The following is a 21,981-nucleotide window of genomic DNA, read 5'->3' as shown; positions in this document are numbered from 1 at the left end:
ATGCAATTCACTCGTTTTTATTTAGGACTATCACTATTAAAAAAGAAAATTCAACCGACTTTCATCCTATCTCAGAGCTTGTACTATCCTTCCCACAACAGTCCATAAGGAGAAAACATGCTTGGGGTTATGATTATCTTCAATTAAAATAACGGCTACCTTTCATTTGTGACTAAAAATTCAAATTAAGGGTAAAACACCTGACAACTGATTTTCATTCAAAAAAAATCATGGTTCAACAGTGCTGGCAAATATAATGACTTCCTTTTGTATTTAAAGTGACTACAAGGTATCAGGGAAGACTCTTCAAAACCTAACATACATTTGAAAACCTTTTCCTCTTCTAACATGCCTTGCACTGTAGAAGTATTACTCATGGGTGTGACATGAAGCCTGTGAGTTATGAGACATTGTTGTCATTCCTTTTGTGAATTATGACTTTTGGTCATATGGGTTTGATATCAATTATAAGGGTACTTCACCTAACATACAGACATATAATAGTGTGCCTCACCGCAGTGCAATTCATTCTTATCTTAGAGGCATTATCACACAGCTCACAAAGGGCCAAACTTAAGTTCATCTTGAAGGTTATTCACTCACAGGGAAAGATTGTTTTTCCTTTAAATGTTGCTCCAACATTCTTATTAAATTAAAAATGCCTGTAGTTTCCCAACCTCAACAAAAGGATTGTATACGATTAAATGAACAAGTTAATCTTGTTTATGAATGTGTGTGCTTATTGGTATAGTTTCATAGTTACACAAAAGAATTCCCTCTGTGGAATATCTATGTTTATTCAACAAGATGTCTTTTCTTAAAATTTAAAATATTTCCCATGCTATATAAAATAGTAAACTAGATTACATTAAAATGAAAAATTAAAGTTTCTGTATCACACAAAAAGGAAACATATGCCAGAATAAATAAATATGCATTTCTTTTTTCTCTTGTATTTTTTTAAATGAACTAGTTTCAGGCAAATTCCTTCCAATCAAAAGTCTACAATACAGACGCAAGCCCCTACACTCAGTTCCTAATTTCACTATTTCTTATCTACCAGCAACTACTCATTTTCTTCTACTGTAAAATGAAGGGATAAGAAGATGGATCACATGAGTTGTTATAAGGTTCTGAAAAGCCTAGACCATAGTCTGATGCATATTAGGTATTAAATAAGTGCTAGTGTGTAATGGTGTTATTAAGTCCTCATTTTTAAATGTACCAGCATATGTGAGTTTGCTAAGATTACGTTAATTACTATATATACTGGCCCAATATACCTTTTAGAAGTATTACATACAAATATTCTATATATGTACACTTAAAAAATAACAGTGCTCTGTTTAGAAAATACCATTAAGAAAGATTTGGTGCCAAGGCAATCGTTGATTAAAGTAATTCCTGTTACAGCACCTCTGATGCCTTATGATATTTAATTCACTTAAATGTACAAACACATTCTTGGGTAAAACATCAATATTGGATTATTCATTTATAAAAGCTAAGATTTGTTCACTGAGAAATCAAACATTTAATACCCATCTTTTATCCTGGCTTGCCTTTGTCTTTTGTCTCTTATACTTTTTCTCAAGCAAGCATTCTCAGGCCAGTCTTTCAGACAAATAAACCCAAATATCTGCATGTGTTGAGGTAAGGTCTTCAGCAGACAATAGTAAGCAAGTTTTCTTAGTGTTCCTAAGTGGCTGTAGCCACTCACAGATGTACTTTGGCATTCTCCTCAAGTGTCACATATTTATCAGGCTCCCTGTGAGAACTGAATTCTTCCTGGAGCAGCCATGTAAGTAAAGGAAGAACACAATAAGTATCTAAGAATTTATAAAATAAAGGAAGCTTACAGATTCACCAATTCAATTATTTAGTTACTAAACAATTATTAAGGAGAGTCACATATCTAGGCATTGTAGTCATGCCATGTAACACAAAGAGGTTAAAATCGCATGCCTGTAAGTGAGTCTCAAAGGCAAGGGGAATGCTTAAACATAAAAAGTGCACGATATTATTTGGCAAGGGTCCAGAAAACACAGTGGGAAAGACTATGGAATAGAGATTCAGAAGGACTGCACAAAGAAGGCCATGACTTAAGAAAGATCTGAAAAGAATTGTGGATCATCATCCTTATATGGGAGAGCTGAGGGTATACCAGCCAGGCAGAGGGACTCATGCAAAGAATGAACTATGGTTAGTCTGGGGGAAATAAAGTATTGTAGTAGCTGATGGCTCTGGAGATAAAGGGAATCCCTGAAGGGCTCTAAATACCCAAAGAAAGTCTTTGGAATCTGCTATACTCAATGGGTAGTCAGTTATTAGCAATTAACAAAAGCGAAAAGTGATGCACAGGCTACTGAAATTCTCAGAGTACTGGTTGACTTACATTGGACAACGGCAAGAGATAGTCAGGAAGGTGACTGTAGAATAGAACAAACAACATTAATAATTAAAAAACAAATAAAATCAAAAAGGGTCTAGGCCTAGGATGCTTGTAAGGAGTGAGATATTTAGAAGAAACATTTTATAAAAGTTAGTACCAACTACAGTTGGGCATTGTTAGGGATGACTAACTATACCATAGTGATGGCATTCAATTGAGTATAAGTAGAAATGGGGATAAGCTTTAGGAAGAAATAATAAGCAGCTACTTTTGGATGAGGCTTTAGGTACCAGACATGGATTTAGGTATCTATGGGACATGCAGGCATATGGACCTAGTGCTTAGATTAGGCATGGAGGTTGCAGATGCAGAGTTGAACATCATTACCATGCAACTGGTAGTTGAAACTAAAAAATTAAATAAATTTCAAAAAAGGGATATATGAGAAAATTAATGTCAGCTTCATATAACAGCATACTTGCTGTGTTTTTTGTCAGAAATTGTCAAATACCATGTTTAGAAATATTGTGTTTACCCACTACTATGCAACTAAAGCTGAACATTAAACATTAAAAAATAAATATTTTAATTTATATTTTCTTCCACACATTAAAAGTAAAGCATAGAGCCGGGCGGTGGTGGCGCACGCCTTTAATCCCAGCACTCGGGAGGCAGAGCCAGGTGGATCTCTGTGAGTTTGAGGCCAGCCTGGACTACCAAGTGAGTTCCAGGAAAGGCGCAAAGCTACACAGAGAAACCCTGTCTCGAAAAACCAAAAAAAAAAAAAAAAGTAAAGCATAGAAAGGTAAATAATTTAGAATCAGATATTCTACTCAGAAAACTATATAATCCCTACTTTTCTTAGTATCTGTTCTCAGAACACTACATGGTGAATAACTAACAGCTTTATTAATCTGTTTAAGAGCCTGAACATCATATGTTTTGTAGTAGTAACATTTTAAAGTCAAGAGAATGGGTAACAGCAGTTTACAATGATTTAATCCTCATGCCTCATCAAGGAAACTTGTGTTTGCCAGAGAAGGAGACCATTACAGAAAACCACAACCAATCAAAATGCAGAACTGGAGAACGCAGTCTCAATGGATACATTTACAAAACACTCCTCGACCTAAAGTTTAGGGAGCATTATGGAAGAGGGGGTGGAAAAAATAGTTAAGATTGATAGAAATGGGGAATTTGTTGTGAGATTGTGTTTCCTAGTAATGTCAGAAGCTACACCCACAAATTCTCACCAACAAGCTACACCCACAACTTCTCACCAACATGAGCTGAATAAGGACACTACCAATAGACACGCCAAAGTGGACAGGAGGTGGGGCAGGGGGCTGAGCATGCGGTCTCAACACTACACCAAGTACTACAGGCGACTAAGAAATGCTCAGAGTGGGAGAAATACTCTTCTCCAGGGAAGTGCACACTAGTTGGTTATCTAACACCAAATGATCAGCCCTGAAAACATACAAACAAGTAATCTTTTACGGACTGAGCAGGTTATATTTAGGGATATATATGGATAGATACATCCATATATACTTCTAATAACAATTAGTGAAAAAAAGAGGTCATAAATTTGAAAGAGAGAACATGGGGGGCATATGGGAAGGTTTAGAGGGAGGAAAGGGAAGGGAAATGAAGAATTATATTATAATCACTAAAGTAAAAGAAAAAATCATGATGCAAGATTGATTGAAGAAATAAAAGGACAAACACTTTTTACAAGAAGTCACATACGTTTAGCACTCCTTGCACTTCTTTTTACACTGTCAATTATAAGTTTAAAAATGAAAATGACAAAAGACAGGTATAACTCTAATTAAAGTCTCCTTTTGTGTTAGGAAAGCAATCTCTGAATACATAATGTTCCATTTTTTTTCTAATGAAGCTTATCTGGACTTTAACATGGCAAATTTCCCATCTTTCAGTCAGAAAAAAAATGTAAGAATATGTTAGGAGTAGGACCTTTAGTAAGTAGTAAAATGAGCAAATCAATATTTAGTCTCAGACCAGACAGTCGTGTGAGCTTTATCTTAAAAGACATGTTGAGACTTTAATACATGAATATTTGTTAAGGTGTCGGTTTTATAGTGATGACTTCAGAAAATCAGGCCAAATAATGAGCTTTCTGTTTAACGTGTATGTGATTTAAAAAAAAAAAAAAAAAAAAAAAAAAAAAAAAAGGCTGCAGCAGCAACAACAAAAAAAAAATGTTTCTATTTGCAATCTTATAACAGTAGTCCTAAGTAACATAGGGAATTTTAAAGAAGAAATGTGTGGTGCCCCACCCCCACTCAAGGAGAGAGTATTTTGACCTCACTTTGATTTTCTTATGGTGCTGGGAATAAACCTCCAGTTTTGAACATGCTGAGCAAGAACTCTTACCACTGAGCTGTCACCAACCCGTGTTGGTCTACCTTAATTTTAAGCAGTAAGATAGGATACTTACAACACTGCTCATCTGATACCTTAAGAATAGCAATAGTCTGTGGTATCATTTTACTTTTAAAAAGAAAGAAGAAAACCTTCCAAAATCATCCACTGAGAGTGTGAGACAGTATAGGTTGATAATTCTAAATCATGTGGGGCTCATGTTATGCTCTAGGGCTATTAGCAGTCAAGCACAAGACCCTTCAAATGCCCTCTCTACAAGTTTTTTCCCTCATTTATATACCCAGGACAATGCTAGTATCTATTTCAAAGTGATTTTATAGGAGTCACATGCAATTCTTGATACATAAAGACTTTTAGTACCATCAATGTATCCCACTCTTCTCTACCTTTTCTTTTTCCTGTAATATGTCTCATCTTACACAATGTATATTTAATTAGTATTTCTTATTATTTGTTTCCCCTACTAGAATGTACATTCCATGAGGTGATATACTGTTGCCTATTTTATCAATGACATACTTTAAAGAACACCAACACTAGTGTGAGCCAAAAATATATATTAAATTAATGAGACTGCCATAGAGTATTCAAAATAAAGCACATATAGAAATATTACCTTTAATCATTACTATGAAACCATAAAAAGATTTTTCTACCCAAGTCAACACACAATGCTGTGTGACACATTAATTATAAGTTTGTCATAAAGAAACCACTGATTATTAAAAAAGGAGTAAAATAAAAATCTCTAATGTCAGACCTAGAAAAAAATACTTTGATTATATAATTCAAAAAGAAATGAATGTAAATTTATAAAAATCTACATTAATTTACCAAAAAAATGAATTTCCTCCCAGCTATACGAACTTAAGAAAACCATACATCAGTTAATAACATATAACTACAAAATGCAATTGAGCTGGAGAGGTGGGCACAGCCTGGTGCAGGCAGCACTAAATTGACAATGTTGGTGACTTTTGACACTTTTTCATTATTGTATGGTCAATTGTGTCCTTGTTATATTAAATAAGAAACAAGACATTAAAGACAAATACAGTCATTTCCTTAAAGAGATAAATGTAGGTTATTAATAAAGCCCTTCTAAAACATTTTTAGTTCGAAATTTTAAAAAGCTGTGTAAAAAGTAACATTTAGAAGATCTATAACTTCATCCTCAATTATAATGCTATCTTTTACCATGAAGAAAACTATATAAAGAAAAACTATGCCACACAGATTGCCTACTCAAGAATCAATCCTGCTTCATCTAAAATTTTTTATATGGAGGTCAGTTTTTAATGAGCTTTCTCTACTAGTACAATGATGTCATATAAAATCATAATAATAATGGTCTAAAAAAAGAAAAACTATAGTGATAAGATGGCTCCTAAAGATATTATTCTGTACTCAGAGATCAGTGCCTTGCTCAGCCATCAGCAGAGAAGCTTCCTCCTGCAGCAGACTTGAACAAACACAGAAACCCACAAGTAGACATTATGCAAAGAGTGAGAGACCTTGGAACACTCAGCCCTAAGAGGGAGTTCTCCATCAAATCCCTCCCCTCAGAGCTCAAGGAACCCCATGGAAGAGGAGGTGGAAAAAGGGTAAGAGACAGAGGGGATGGAGGACATCAGGAAAACAAGGCCCTCTGAATTAACATGACAAAGCTCATATGAATAATAAATTAATAAAACAAAATAGAATAAAATCATAATGCAAACAAAACACATTATTTACAATATTGATTACATACTATATTTAAGTGGCATATATATTACATAGTATATCTACATAGGTTATAATTGTAAGGAAAAGTATATGGACAAAAGCATATATATATATAGGACAATTTTAATCCAGAAATTGTAAATAATCTGGACATAATCTTAATAATATTATATTATTGGATAAAAAAGATCTTAGATCTTAAATATATAGAATATTGGAAACCCTGAGGTAATTTCTTTGAGAAAGCACATTTCCTATGTATACTATATGATATAAAATTCATATAAAGTAAATTTTAATATTTTATACATCAAAACGTTGATCCACCAAAATAAATGTGATATATAATTTAAACCACACAGTTAAAGAATGTGATGACCCTTAAGACAGAATGGTAAGTAAATCTGAGTGTGGTCCATGCACACAGGCATTACTTTGCAGCCCTCATCAATGAGTATTAGCTTCAAAAAGAAACAGAGAAATAGCAGCAGCATATTGTTTAAATGACATGGCGAAGGTTTAAATCGTCTCAATCAAGACTCAATTTTTTTTCCTCCCAGTTTTTCCAGCTGTTCTCTTCCAATTAAGTACTCTTCATTTCAAACACACTTAATTAGTTCCATTGATCAAAGCCCACACTTACAAGGCTTTCTCTATGCTGCATTACTCCTGTGAGGAAAACACTAACAAAAGGAGCTGGGTTAAGCATAAACATCTTAAGACAGCATTCATACCTTACCATTCTCAGCCAAAATTATAATTTCAGAAACAATCGTCCTTCTTTTAGCAAAAATGGGAAATTATACTGTATTTCAACTGGTATATCGTCAAACTACTTCTAAGAATAAGTATCAGATAATAGCAAAAACAAAATTAAATAGCTACTCACATTATCTAAATATATCAAATTTTATCATGATATAATTTCTAGTTATTTTATGAAGAAGTATTATTAGCAATTATTTTAAAATAACCAAAAAATTAACTGAATCTTTTTCAAAGGTAATGGCAAAGCTGGCAGCCTTTCATTCTGTAGTGCTGATACCTGACAATACTGCTCATCCCAAAATAAGAGCATGCTCAAAATGGGTTTTTCTCGATGCAGCTACCATATTTTCCATAATGCAATTTATATAGGATTCTAGTCAATAAAAAGAAATATGGTTTTCTTCTAAACTGTCACAAAAATCTATATCACAGCTTAATCAAGTCGCAGTCTACAGGCAACCTGAACAATCAAGAGACGGCAGCATGCTCGCTGCCCTGACAACATGTTAACGAAGGCTTTTTTGGTTATTTAAAGTCTTTGGATATTGAACAATCTTCCTTCTAGTACCCATGGCATGAAGCGAATAAATCAACTGACAGAAGCCATTCGTCACACACGTTTAGCCAAATTAAACAGATTAAAATACATGGTAGGCAGCATGAATTAATTCTCCAAATGAGACTTACATTAAAACTGCATTAAACTTGTAAGAACACAGTCATGAGCTATAATACAATCTCATGTGTTTATAATTGCATAATCTAAATTTTCAATTAGTTTCTTAAAGTTAATTTGAGTGCACACAATGATCTTTATTCCAGAATACTCACTGATCTACTACTGCAAAGGTAGGCCCTCCTTTGCAAGAAATTAAACAACTACTTTTTATACAGAAGGTCTTCAGCTGTCTAGGGAATTAAGATAAAACCCATCCGTAGCAGCTGTTTAAAAAAAAAAGCAATAAAAAACAGGAGCTAAAAAGTATCTTATTAGTTAACAAACATCTGCAAATATTTCCTTTAGTAGCTATTGAAACAAATTAATTGTATTAATTGTTCAATGCTAAATGACTTCTGAAAACTGGGAGGTTCCTAAGCATGTATATTTAAGTTATATGACATTTTTCACTAGAAGACTTACATGTTAAAAATAGTTGGTAATCCAATTCCAAGTGTATATGATACCCAAGATTTTATATAAATATACACACACACACACACACACACACACACACACACACACATACATACATACATACATACAGGTAACATTCTACAGACTGAGAAGGTTGTAGTTGTATATTTAGAAATATATACGTGTATATGTATGCATGCACATATGTAACAACAGAGAAAAAGAGGCCATGAATTTGAAAGAGAGAAAGTGGGGCCATGGGAAGAAGACAAAAAGGGAAATATTGCAATTATAATTTCAAAAAGTAAAAATTATTATAAAAATTGTTGTAACAATGAAACTCCATCATCTCTCCTCCTAAGGCAAAATATACTCAAAGCCATTCTTAGACATCAGCTTTGCAATTACCTAAGGCAATCACTGAGCTCTCCCACCTTCTTCCCAGTGGGAAGAAGTCCAAGGCGTTCAGGTGGTGATTGATAGTAACAGACTTGCTACATATTGCTATGAAAGGAAGAAAATTCTATTTTTAATTTGTAGTGAAAAATTTTACTCTTAAAGATGTAAGGACTAAGGGGTACACTGTGTGACTCACGGGGCCACACTGCAGCTTTTGTGCCGAGACTTTGCTTTGTCTTTTGGCTATACTTTTACATTTTGTTTCGGGTGGGGAGGTCACAAGGGCAGAGGGCAGAAGAGAGGGGACAGGGAGATGAGTGGGATCAGGATGCTTGATGTGAAATCCACACACACACACACAAATCAATAAAATGTTAAAATAAAAATTGCACTCTTATTTTCTAATAATACTACTTTTAAAGTTGTTGTTTAATATTCACATGTAATAGAAATTAGAGATTTTGGTCACATTTTTAACTACTTTTAACCACCTGTACCCAAACAACAACAACAAAACCTTAATCTCAATAAAACTATCCAGTCTGTTTTTATCCTCAGTACATTCAAAGAAATTGAGTACTATGAATGTAGAGATTCAGCAATTCAGCAATTAAAATTAGTCAAAATGATACAGTGACAGGCTAAATATGCCATATGTGAACTTCATAAAATTTGCTATATGTCTGGTTCCATGATAGGTAACACAAATAAGAGTATGTGATGTCCACTCCAAGCAAATAACTTGAAAAAGCACCATTCACTTCCTCAACTGCAGTATAAAGAGTATGTATACATTTTCGCAGCCTATATGATACACATTGCCACTACAACTTAATTATTCTTGAATTCAACCTCGTGATTACAGAGCCTTTCATGGCCTAATGGGCATGTATTTGTCTCTCCATGTCCCAAGGCTTTAGTAATGACTCTAGTTTCACAATTACAAGATTTCCCACAAAAGCTAGTCACAGCTCACAGGCTCACTGTTACAGCGACATGTGTCATCCTGGGCCAAGCCAACAGTTCCATTTCAAGTTTCCAGCCTTCTAGCAAAAGACACAACCCCAATACATGACTTAGCAAACAGCTGGAAATACCAAGCAAAGCTCCAACAAATCCCATGGCTGTGCCCCTGCTTACCAGTTGTGATGTCATCATCCACGAGGTCATGCTCTTCTTCCTGGACTTTGGCTTCAGGCCCTGAGGTATCTGGAGCTGCTGCCATAGTCTGAATGGCTTCTGCGGTGACACCAGCTAAAACAGGCAAGAGCGACAAGATCTCACGTTATAAAATGAAAGAAATGGATTGTTTATTTATTCAAAAGATAATTTAACAAAGTATAACATACAAATAAAATAATGAATAAGGCACTCCTCTTTGTTTTATTGATTTATATGGATGGACATGCATGGGTATATCCTGTATTTAGTTTTAATCAACATCTGAGGAACTCAGACCCCAAATGCTGATGTAAAGTATATTTTTATTTGATTGATTTCACCAACACACTTTTGCTATACTTATGTTGTCTGATTTAGAGACTTGTGCAGCAATCAGATAGAAAAAGTAAAGGGAAGAAGTGATTCAAAGGCTTCCTTCTCTACTGTGTTAGTGTGTTTAGATCACGGGGCTGACGTGAGGGTGAGGAAGAAGGAGTTGGGCCCTGGAAATGTATTGTCACCAAAGGAAAACATTTCCCTCGATGAAAGAATTAGGGATGAGGAACATAATTATCACACCTCTACTAGTTCACACAAATGTCTTTTTCCTGCATAGCCATCTTTTCAACCCTCTGATAAAATAATCTGGTGTTAATTTGCATCTACCATATTATTTCTAAGTTGGCAATGAATAATAGATTTATAGTGTTTTTATATTATTATCACCAGTCCATTGTGGGTACTATAGAAGTGGAAATGTCTAAACAAGTCTTTTAAAGAAGTACTTTAATATTTGCTTATACAGGAGCCATCCAAATGTTTTACAAACTAAATGCTATAAACACTTGAGGATTTCTTTTCTTCTGAAGTATACTGTCCTACACAATTCCTAAGGCTTACAAAAGGCACCGAGAGAGGGAAAAAAAAAAAAAAACCATCAGTGAAGTGTGGTGGGATTTGCTCTGCCAGTGACCTTGGGCTATAAGGCCCAAAGGAGGCCGTGCTTCTTGCCATTATAGTGACCTCTTAAAAGGAAAGGGAGAGGATTCACAAGGCCCCTTCTCCCTTCTTCCTGCTTCTTGGTGTGACTGAATTGCCAGGTAGATTCATTCCCAAAAAGATCAGAGGAGGACTTCAGCTGTCTACTTGGTTCTGTATTCATGAGTGTATTTCCTCAATTTATACCCTAATAAATTCCCTAATACTCCTTAAGCAGACTCCCCTCAATTTCTCACTTAAATGATGTCAATCTGGACCTATCAGTAGATGATTACAAGACCTAAAGATTGAATACTGAAAACAGAACACGCCATCATAGCAGCATCATTTGTTCAGAGCTGCTGTAGAGGGAGTGGGGGAGGGGAGGCCCAAAGGAGATAAAGAATTAAGGGAGAGAAAGGGGAATAATGAAGCCAAAAATGGTCCCCACTGAACAGAAAATGATGATGTTACCACTCTACTGAAGTATATTTATTGTTGGGTTCCAAAGATGAATTTCAACATGAAGGAAGGATTTATTAGAAAAGAATTAATTATTTAATCAACACAATCTACTTGGGAAATAATCACAATGAGAAGGGGATAGAAAGAAAAGTATAAACACATTCCTAAAAAGACACATTGTTCAAATGATTTTAAAAAATTAAAGATCATTTTTCATATAACTGAATTAAAATATAACCTTTGAAATCTCATTCTCATTCTTTGCTAACACTTGGTAATTTTAAAAATGATCAGAGAAACTGGAACAACAATATCAAAGAACAATCTAAACAGTAATGATCATTAGTATTTTCTTTTCCTATGAAATTAAGAGATTCAATGAAAGTGAATGTTGAAGCTTATAAGTAAGGCATTTATATTCATCCTATTTAACCAGAGAGACAAGCTGCTCAACATAACACTATTGCTATGTTCCAAAGCCAGAGTTGAAATGCAGGTTTTCTGATCTGAAACCCACAAGTCATTTCATCACAAGGTTTTCTCAACCTATACTCACATGTATTCCTACGAGAGAGAGAGAGAGAGAGAGAGAGAGAGAGAGAGAGAGAGAGAGAGAGAGCGCCTGTAAACTAGAAGCTAGACATCCCACATGACAGAGAATATGTAGTATTTGTCTTTCTGAGTCTAGTCAAATTTATTATCACTTAATTTCTAGATCTATCCATTTACTTGAGAATTTCATACTTCATTCTATTGAAAATTGAATAAAATTCTACTGTGTATCTCTCTTCTGGAGTATCAAGGACCTGGTGCTGGCATGTACTGGCCTTGGTGAGGACCTCATGGTTAGTGGTATACAGAATCATCATAGCAAGAGTGTGGGAAAAAAAGATTACATGATGCTAGAAGAAGACGAAGCAAGCATTGAGCCCCATAACAACTATCTCAATCACTCTCAAAAGACATCACCAATAACTGACCAACCTCTCTCTGGGCTCCACCTTTGAAATGCTCCACCACCTCTCAATATTACCAAACTGGAGATAATCATCATCAAGAGGAAAGTACATCCCAACTAGAGCACACATCTTACATCAAATTAACTCCAAATGAATTATAAACTTAAATATAAAATGTAAAATAATTAGAATTTCTTACATTAAAAAATCATAGCACTATAAAGTTTAGGCTTGACATTATAAGCATAATCCACAGAAAGAAATATTGATTAGGTGGTCCTCATCAGGATTAAATAACTTTTGCTCTGCAAAAACCCTATGAAGTGGAAAAAAGGCAAGACACAGAGCAGAGAAAACATTTTTTAAATCACATATCCAACAAGAGACCAGTATCTAGAGTGTATAAGAAACTTCCAAATCTCACTGGCAAGCAGTGTTTCAATTCCTCCTAAATATCAAACAAAGTTTATATATGATCCAGCAATTATTGTTAGGGACTGAAACCATATGTCCACATGAAAACAAACCCATCAATAGTCACAGCAGCAATATCTACAAAAGCCAGAAAGTGGCGAGAGTGCAAATGGTAATACTAATATAAAATTATAGTCGTACAGTGGAATGCTATGCAAGGTACAAGAAGACGGAGCTGATGGATGCTGCAACATAGACACTAGAAACTTAAATAGAGCAGCACATTGGCCTACAGATGAGAGGGTGTGGGGAACCAGGAAAGATGCAGTTGAGTATTGGGGCTCACTTTCAGGTGAACATTTTCCAAAAATGGCTGTGCTGCACAACTGTATGAATAAGCTAAAAGCTCTCTGAATTGTGTCTATTTGGGGAAACTTTAATAAATAAATTATATCTCAGTAAATCTACCCATACATGTCTGGCTTTCTAATATTCTGCATCAACCAAGGCACTCATGCTGCTGTGTGTAAACTGTGGGTACTCCCCAAGCCCCAAAAGTAGATAAAGAAAAAAAGAACAAGAGAGTATTTATACAGTAGGAAATAAAAATTCCCATGAGAATTTTCTTCTATCAGGAATACATGACTTTATCTTTGTTTTGTTTTTGTTTTGGGGGAGTGTCTTACACAGCCTATGCTGGCCAGGAATTTGCTATGTAGCTGAGGATGACCTTGAACTTCTGATCCTCCTGCCAGTACCTCCTAAGTGCTGGGACTGCCTAGCCAGATGAGCACCCTACCAACTAAATGACATCATCAACCCAAGAATGCATGTTTTAAAAAAAAATATTTAAGCTACGTTCCTGATAATCCCTGAATAGGCAATTCCATCTTCAGTGCTATTTAGTTACCAATAAATAAAAAACAAAGAGACCATTTTTTCCAATAAGCTCAATGTCATAATTCTCATAACACTGTACAGTGAGGACAACCAACTGCCTAAAACTCTTTAAAGGTTCTGGGTGATAGTGAAGGCTGGAGGTGCTGAAGATAGACAACCAAATCATAACATTCTTAATTCCTCCATCAAAGCCAATGTTAGCAGTCTGTTTTCAGGAAATAACTTTAAAATTTCAAGCCATATAAAGATCAATAACATTTTAAAATAATGCTAAGCATTTTATTTTCTACCTGCAAAGGAAGGCATCATAGCATTGTTATAAACCCCAAACCATAATGTGGCTGCTTCTGATCTCCATAGTATTTAGGTGCATGCTATGCACTCTCTTAATGCAGACAGATATCACAGTATCGGTGGCTGCTGGGGGTTAAGGATTTAACAAAGGATTTGATAAATCAATCTTTAAAAACAAAGCTAATCTATATCCTGCTTGTGGGAGTATGTACATGGCCAAACACATTGTTCAAAACTATGAGCCAAAATGATACATTTTACTATATGTAAATTATATGTAAACTTAACTATTTAAAAAGTATACAATAAAAAGACAATATCTCAGTCATAAAACATAAGTATAGATTGTGACAAAATATTATTTTCTCCGTGTGTGTGTGTGTGTGTGTGTGTGTGTGTGTGTGTGTGTATGCAGTATGTACAAGTGTATAAAGGTACGCAGGTGTGATTGTCAATGCCTGTATATGCAGAGGCTTGAGTTTATAATGGGGTTTCTTCCTTTATCTCTGTTCACCTCCCCCCACCATCTTATCTATTGTACAATGATTAGTCTGATAGCTTGGAACTCACTGACTTGTTGGGATGGGCCAGCAAGCCTGAGATGCACATGTCTCTGCCTCCACCAATACTGGGGTTGCAGATTTGCATTGTTGCACCTTGCTTTTACATGGCTACTAGAGATGTGGCCTTAGGTTCTTATGTTTTGTATTTATTTTAATCTTGTGTGAAGTAACTGTCTGTACGAATGTGTGTGTACCACACATGTTTCTGGAGAACATGCAGGTCAGAGGAGATCACTGGATCCCTGAAATTAGAATTCCATGTATTTTTGAGCTGCCTGTGTGGGTGCTGGGAACTAAATCCTGGTCCTCTGCAAGAACAGCATGGGCTCTTAACTGCTAGCTCTATCTCCAGCCCTTGGGTGCCTAAGGTTGTGCAAACAAGCACTCCATCTTCTAAACCATCTCCCTAACCTGTGTATTATTAGTTCCAAAGAAATACAAAGATAATAAGAAATTACTTTGTTACTAATATAAAATGTGTAAGCTTTTCAAAGCAAAAATTACTTCCTTGTGATTCATTATTTAAAAAGATAAAATAGTGTGGAAAATTTAAAAAAAAAAGAATCTTTATAAGATCTGTATACATAAACTTGCTTATTCATAACCAAGGGCTTAAACTGTTGATTATATGGTGATGTTTTGTTTTTGGCTTATATAAGTCACGTCAGTGAGCTTATTTGTCAAATTATATTAAGATAAACTATTATTTTGATAAATATACTCAAAGTATTGGGCATAAAGTTCAATAAACCTGGATTGAACAGAACACAATGAAAATAACCCCAATCCCTCAACACAAATTATATTAACTAATTTCTAGGAAATAATAATGGTGTTTTGGAGAAAAGAAAATATTACAAATATATAAGGATAGCAAGAGATCTAATAAAAGTGATACAGTAAATGTATGAAAGAGGAAGTATACAAATGCAAGTGTTACAAAATGTACATTTTACCATTATAGGTTTCATATAAAATATCGAACATGAGACTCAGGAAGGAAATGGGAAAAAATGGAACGAAGCAGAAAATTGGTAAGAGGAAGTTTGGCTATGATAGCATGGGGTGGGGAATGTTGTACTGAACAGGAGAAGTGAAAACAGACAACAGGAAGACTTTTATGAGACCTTATAGATTTCTATACACCATGGTCACTTATTGCCAAAACCCTGCAATAATTAAACTTTTCCAATTGTACATACATATGTACATTCATACGTACATAAATATATTTATAAATCACTTGAAAATGTTTTAATGTAAATATAGGAATAGCGTCTTCAAAATCAATAGACTAAAACTATTCTCAAAATCCCACCAATAGGAGCTGGAGAGATGGCTCAGCAGTTAAGAGCATGAACTGAACTTGCAGAGGACCCGGGTTCAAATTCCCAGCACACACAGAGAGCTTCCTAACCATCTGTAAGTCCAGTTCCAGAGGATCTGAGGCCCTCTTACAACCTCTGAGAGCACCAGGCACACACATGCTGCACAGTCCTACAAGCAGACAAAACACTTAAACACATAAAATACATTTTTTTAATTTCAACAATAAAATATAGACATTAGCTAAAATGCACATGTCATGTCTTACATATTATCTTTATAAACATTCTTCCAACTGGTTTACAATACTGGGTAAAGACAAATAAAATGAACTCAGGTGACTAACATGACAAGCAAAGATAAAACACTAATTTAGCGAGTTTTTTTTTAATGCAGCTCATTAAGCAATATTGGTCTATATAGTCAGTTCAGTTCACTATAACTTTATTATTTTACTGAAGATTAGATGGAAGGGATAAAATTGTTAGAGTAAATAACAAAAACATACAAAATGTTAATAAAAATTATATTTCTCATTCTCATAAAATATAGATTTCCAGTGAGATTAGAAAATATATCCAAACAATAGCAGATATTTTTATTTCATCAGTTTCTCACAACTGCGGCTTTCCAGTGATCTAATTAAAGTACACTGGAGGCAATGGTTTGATATGAACATTTACTTTGAATGAAGTAAAATCCAGCATAAGGGAGTGTGTGAAGATCTCCAGTTGCACAGGCGGCAGAAGGCAGGAATTTATTGGAAGCGGATCTGTGCAGTGACTGACCAACACTGCCCCACGTTCCCCACAAACTCATGACAGACAGACGGCCTGCCTCACATTAATTCACTTCACACCACACGTATCGATCCGCAGCCGTTCCCTAGTCTCTCTGCACACACCGCCTGTCTGGCTGCCTACATTCACATCAGCACATACACACAAAGGCCACAGAAGATAACCTTTTGGTTTCCATTAAAGACACAGTATCTACTTTTCCTTCTCTAAGCATCAAAAATAGAAATTATAACACTATAGATGTTGTCTTATAAAAAGATTTCATATAAAAAATTTGAAGGTAGGTATCACTTATTCTGAATAAAGATCATTTTAATTTATCAGAAACAAGCTAAGCATATTAAAGGCATAATGCAATTAGAGAAATAAAAATATGATTAACATAGTTTCTTTAAAATTAAATCAGAATACAATAATTATTTGGTAACAAGAAAATTGATGTCTAATTAATGAAATACATTTTCCTACCTAATATTTTGAACTATTAATGAAATTACTCTCATAAAATACGTAATTATAAACCATTCTGAAAGCAGCCAAACAAGCTGGGAAAGACACAAGTAGCAGAAACCACAAGTAGTGTACTTGCACAACAGAGTGTTAACGTCAGAGCATAAAGCTTTATTTTCTTGTTTTCCAAACAGAACTGAAAGTGATCTATAGTAAAAAAAATCATACCTAAAACTTTAAATTCACCATAGGCACCTATTCTAAGACTTTTTTGCTTTGCATACTACAAGTGAACTAAGACCAATTTTCGTTTCAGAAGACACAAATGAAAGAAAGACTAATATGGTTTGACCTTCCAGGTGATGAGAAACAAAGGCCAACCTGCCCTGACACACACTAACATTGAAATCTAGCTGATTTGAAACCTCAATTACAAGTAGAATTATGCATTTTGGAACTGCTTAAGAATTTGCCACTAAAGCCCTCCTAAGATTCACACTCTCTCTGCATCTGTTTCCCCTTCTATCTCTCTGCCTGTCTGCCTCTCTCCTGCCTCTCTCCTTACACTAGCTGTGAAGACAGGTAACCAAGCAGCGTAAACAGCACCCCGCACTGCATACACATACTAAGCACATGTTAACAGTAAGGTGCTTTCAAGTCAATGGAGGTGAAATGATGGAGATAGAGAAAGATAACAGCTCTAGCAATAAAGATGCTGAATCCTGGGCTAGATCTAAAGGATGGCTACATCTAAACGAATCCAAGGTCATAGCATTGCTCATATGGTCAGGCACCTGCAAAAACTGTGCAAAGTGCTCACATTTTGATAAAGACTGTGTACGTGCACTCTGGCTACTGTTGAACAAGCCTTCTCCAGGAAAGCCATGAAGTGAAAAGAGACCCTCAGCTTCAGATCTGGTGCGTGCTGGAACTTGAGGGAACAGTTACAGGAATGGGGCTGTAAGGAATACCTTGACCTTTACCTGTGTTGAGAAAAGATCTCTCCTGTACTGATACAAAGAAAGATTGGTGAATGGATGTGGTGATGAGCCAAAAATTTTCAAACATACTTTTTCCTAGACAGAGATCCTCATTGTTACCTCATTAAGTAGTTGTGTAAGTGTATGAAGAGGCATACACAAAGTTTATAGAAGTTTTCATTTGAAAAATAAACGCTTTTTTAAAAAAAGTTTGAAAAATCACTTTTGTAGATTATCTTTCCAAATATAGGCAATACAAATGGGGAGAAAATCCATCCATTTTCATTTAATTTTTTTGGGGGGGAGACTGATTTACTAAGCAAAGGGAATAAAACTAAAGCAAGAAAGAGGAACTTTTTTACTAGAGAACCTGATAGGCATAGTACTAAAGCAGATTTATAAATGTGTATATTTTATATAAAATAGTTTAGAAATGAAGGGAAAAAATCAAGCAACATTTTGAGCATATGGAAGAGAATACATCAAAATCAATTTTATGGAGTAGAAACATCCGAGTTAGGTCTTGAAGCGTATGTAAAATGTATCATGAAATGACACTGAGTGGAGAAGATTCACACTGTGAAGGGTGTGTAAATGTATCATGGAATGACACTGAGTGAAGAAGATGCACACTGTGAAGGGTGTGTAAAATGTATCATGAAATGACACCTAGTGGAGAAGATGCACACAGTAAAGGGTGTGTAAAATGTATCATGGAATGACATCCAGTGAAGAAAAGTCACACTTGTGAAGGGTGTGTAAAATGTATCATGGAATGACACCAGGTGAAGATGCACACTGTGAAGGGTGTGTAAAATGCATCATGGAATGACACCAGATGAAGAAGATGCACACTGTGAAGGGTGTGTAAAATGCATCATGGAATGACACCAGGTGAAGAAGATTCACACTGTGAAGGGTGTGTAATGCATCATGGAATGACACCAGGTGAAGATGCACACTGTGAAGGGTGTGTAATGCATCATGGAATGACACCAGGTGAAGATGCACACTGTGAAGGGTGTGTAATGCATCATGGAATGACACCAGGTAAAGATGCACACTGTGAAGGGTGTGTAAAATGTATCACGGAATGACACCAGGTGAAGATGCACACTGTGAAGGGTGTGTAAAATGTATCATGGAATGACACCAGGTGAAGATGCACACTGTGAAGGGTGTGTAAAACGTATCATGGAATGACACCAGGTGAAGATGCACACTGTGAAGGGTGTGTAAAACGCATCATGGAATGACACCAGGTGAAGATGCACACTGTGAAGGGTGTGTAAAATGTATCACGGAATGACACCAGGTGAAGAAGAAAGAGCAGCACACTAAAAGACCGTGGGACAGCAGGAAGGTATGAGTGGCGACAGGTGGAGAGTTAAGCTAACAAGACACCAGATGCTGGAGCCCAAACGATAGTGAGAAATAAGTTACTAACAGAAGGTGGGCGGCAGTGAGATGGCTACTCTTGGTTGTCAACTTGACTGCCTCTGGAATTGACTATCAGGCAAGCAGTTGGGCACACCTGTGAGGGATTTTTCTCAACTGGGTTATTTGAAGTGGAAAGAAGCAACCCTAAGCCTGGATCATTGGAGGTCAGAAGATACACACTAAATCTGGGCCACACCTTCAAGTATCAGCCCATAAAAAAAGGACATAGAAGGAAGACTTTGCTTTTTCCCTGCTTGCCCTCACCTTATCTGCTGCTGAGGAACTCCTTCACTGATATTAGGACCTACTTCTTCAGATTTCCAACTTAGACTGAAGACCAACTGAGACATCCAGTCTCATGGACTGAACAACTACCAGATTCTAAGCCTTTCTGTAGGGAGACAGCCACTGTTGAACTAGCCAGACCACCGCCTGTAAACCACTGTAATTAATGTCATTTATATATGTATAATATATGTGGGGGGGTGCATTGTATTACTCTGTTCCTCTCAAGAATCCTAACACAGTTAGAAAAGGAATAAACTTGTTTTTGTTTTTGTACACTGATTCTTACTATGTAGCCTTGGCTGGCCTGGAACTCACTATGTAGGCCAAGCCAAACTTGAATTTATAGGGACCTACCTAGCTCTGCCTCCCAGTGCTGAGATTAAAGGCCTGTGCCATCATGACCAGCCTATAAACTTGATTCCTTTAAGGTACCCACCTAGCTCCAGTGTAGTAAAAAGAATAGAACCTTTAATACATATAATTAAAAAGGTATTAAAGTTGGTAATTGTGACTGACAGTAGACTCTTAAGAACCTAATACTTGAGTAGGGAGGCTTTTCTCCCTTCTCTTTCTGATTATCAGCATAGTTCAGGGATTCAGTTTGGGTATACAGCCAGAAGCCACTATGAGAAAACAAGTATGAAGCCACGGAGTTTTGCCTAAATTGAATGACAGTCTCTGAGAAACAACCAATAAAAGCAATGGTTTCTAGCAACCCAGCAAGATTGCTTTATGTCTTTGTGTTTAACCATATACAAACAAGATAAAATACAGCAAGAGGTTATACTACAGTCAAACATGAATGAAGATGCTGAGTTTAGCACAGTGTTGGAGCTGGGTTGATTACAAAGAGCCAACCCAGCAAAGTGTTAAAAGGTGGAAAAAAATCTCTACAAGACTGCGGTAGTAGATACTAAAATCTATTAATGTGTCACATCCCAAAGATCTAAGTATGACTGAGTAAACTCTATTAAATACAATTGCTTAAAATAACGAATTAACTAGAATGCTAGGGAAATTAGGATGAGGTGCACACTCTTACAAATCTTATTACATAAGATCACAGAAAGATGGAAACATAAAAGACACTGAACTGAGGACTACAGAAATTGCCAAAAGACTAGATAATACAAAGCTACAGACCAAAAAAGAACTGCACGCAAATACTGCACCCTAGTGTTAGCTGGTTTTTACAAAGCATATGTTAGAAATTCTAAATTACATAAAGTCTACTGAGGTTGGGAAAAACAAGCAAATCTACCATAGATAATGAGAGACAGATTAATCCTATTCAGGAAAAAAATATGAATGAGGAAAAGGGGAAGGCTAGGATGAATCCTTGTGTGAATAGAAAAGGGAAACATTCACGTGAAGTCAGATTTATTTTAAGTAGGGTGAGGATAGCAAGGAAACAGGAGAAAGAGAGACAGAGGAGAGAGAAAGGAAAGGAGACATAAAGATTAAGGGTGAGTTATTGATGTTTCTCAGTTCTGTCCACTGAGAGGATCTATAATCTGTGAACCCAGGAGCAGCAAGTACAGCTAGTGCCCAGACTGCTGTCTCCAACAGCCCTACTAAAGGCTCCACTGCTGTGGAGTATTAGTTTAAGATGTGTTATATTCGTTTACACTGTGGAATATTTGTTTAATGATGCAAAGATGTGATGTAGTCTTTTATGTTGCATTTGTTTAACTCTGTGAAGCTGTGTTACTTTGTCTCTCTAAAAGACCTGACTGGACTAATTAACAGCTGAACAGCAATAGCTAGGCAGGAGAGGGATAGGTGGGGTTGCCAGACAGAGAGAATAAATAGCAGGAGAAAAGAGAAGAAGGGGAGAGAGAAAAGGAGGAGAGGAGGCTGTAGTTGCCAGCCATCCAGCAACACAGCCAGACATGGAGTAAGAAGGAAAGAGAGACATATAGAATCAAGACAAAAGCCCAGAGGCAAAAGGTAGATGGGATCATTTAAGTTAAGAAAAGCTGGCTAGAAATAAGCCAAGCTAAGGCTGGGCATTCATAAGTAAGAATTAGTCTCCATGTACTTATTTGGGAGCTGAGTGATGGGCCCCCAAAGAGCTGAGAGTATAAAACAACCACCTACATACACTCTACTGGGCTCCTTACAAATATGAT

At 36.0% G+C, this 21,981-nt stretch overlaps 1 protein-coding gene across 1 annotated transcript in view; it reads right to left on the bottom strand.

Moving 5' to 3' along the window:
• The window catches only part of Wdr7 (WD repeat domain 7), a 290,638-nt gene that overhangs the window by 145,544 nt on the left and 123,113 nt on the right, over positions 1 to 21,981 (bottom strand). Inside the window, exon 19 of the mRNA XM_059246685.1 lies at positions 9,972 to 10,085. Coding sequence (XP_059102668.1) covers positions 9,972 to 10,085 — 114 coding nt within the window. The remainder of the gene's footprint in view (positions 1 to 9,971; positions 10,086 to 21,981) is intronic.

This window comes from Peromyscus eremicus, chromosome 19, assembly GCF_949786415.1.
Source record: "Peromyscus eremicus chromosome 19, PerEre_H2_v1, whole genome shotgun sequence".
Lineage (NCBI taxonomy): Eukaryota > Metazoa > Chordata > Mammalia > Rodentia > Cricetidae > Peromyscus > Peromyscus eremicus.
The sequence above is the reverse complement of the archived record's forward strand: the minus strand, read 5'-3'. Positions and strand labels throughout refer to the sequence as shown.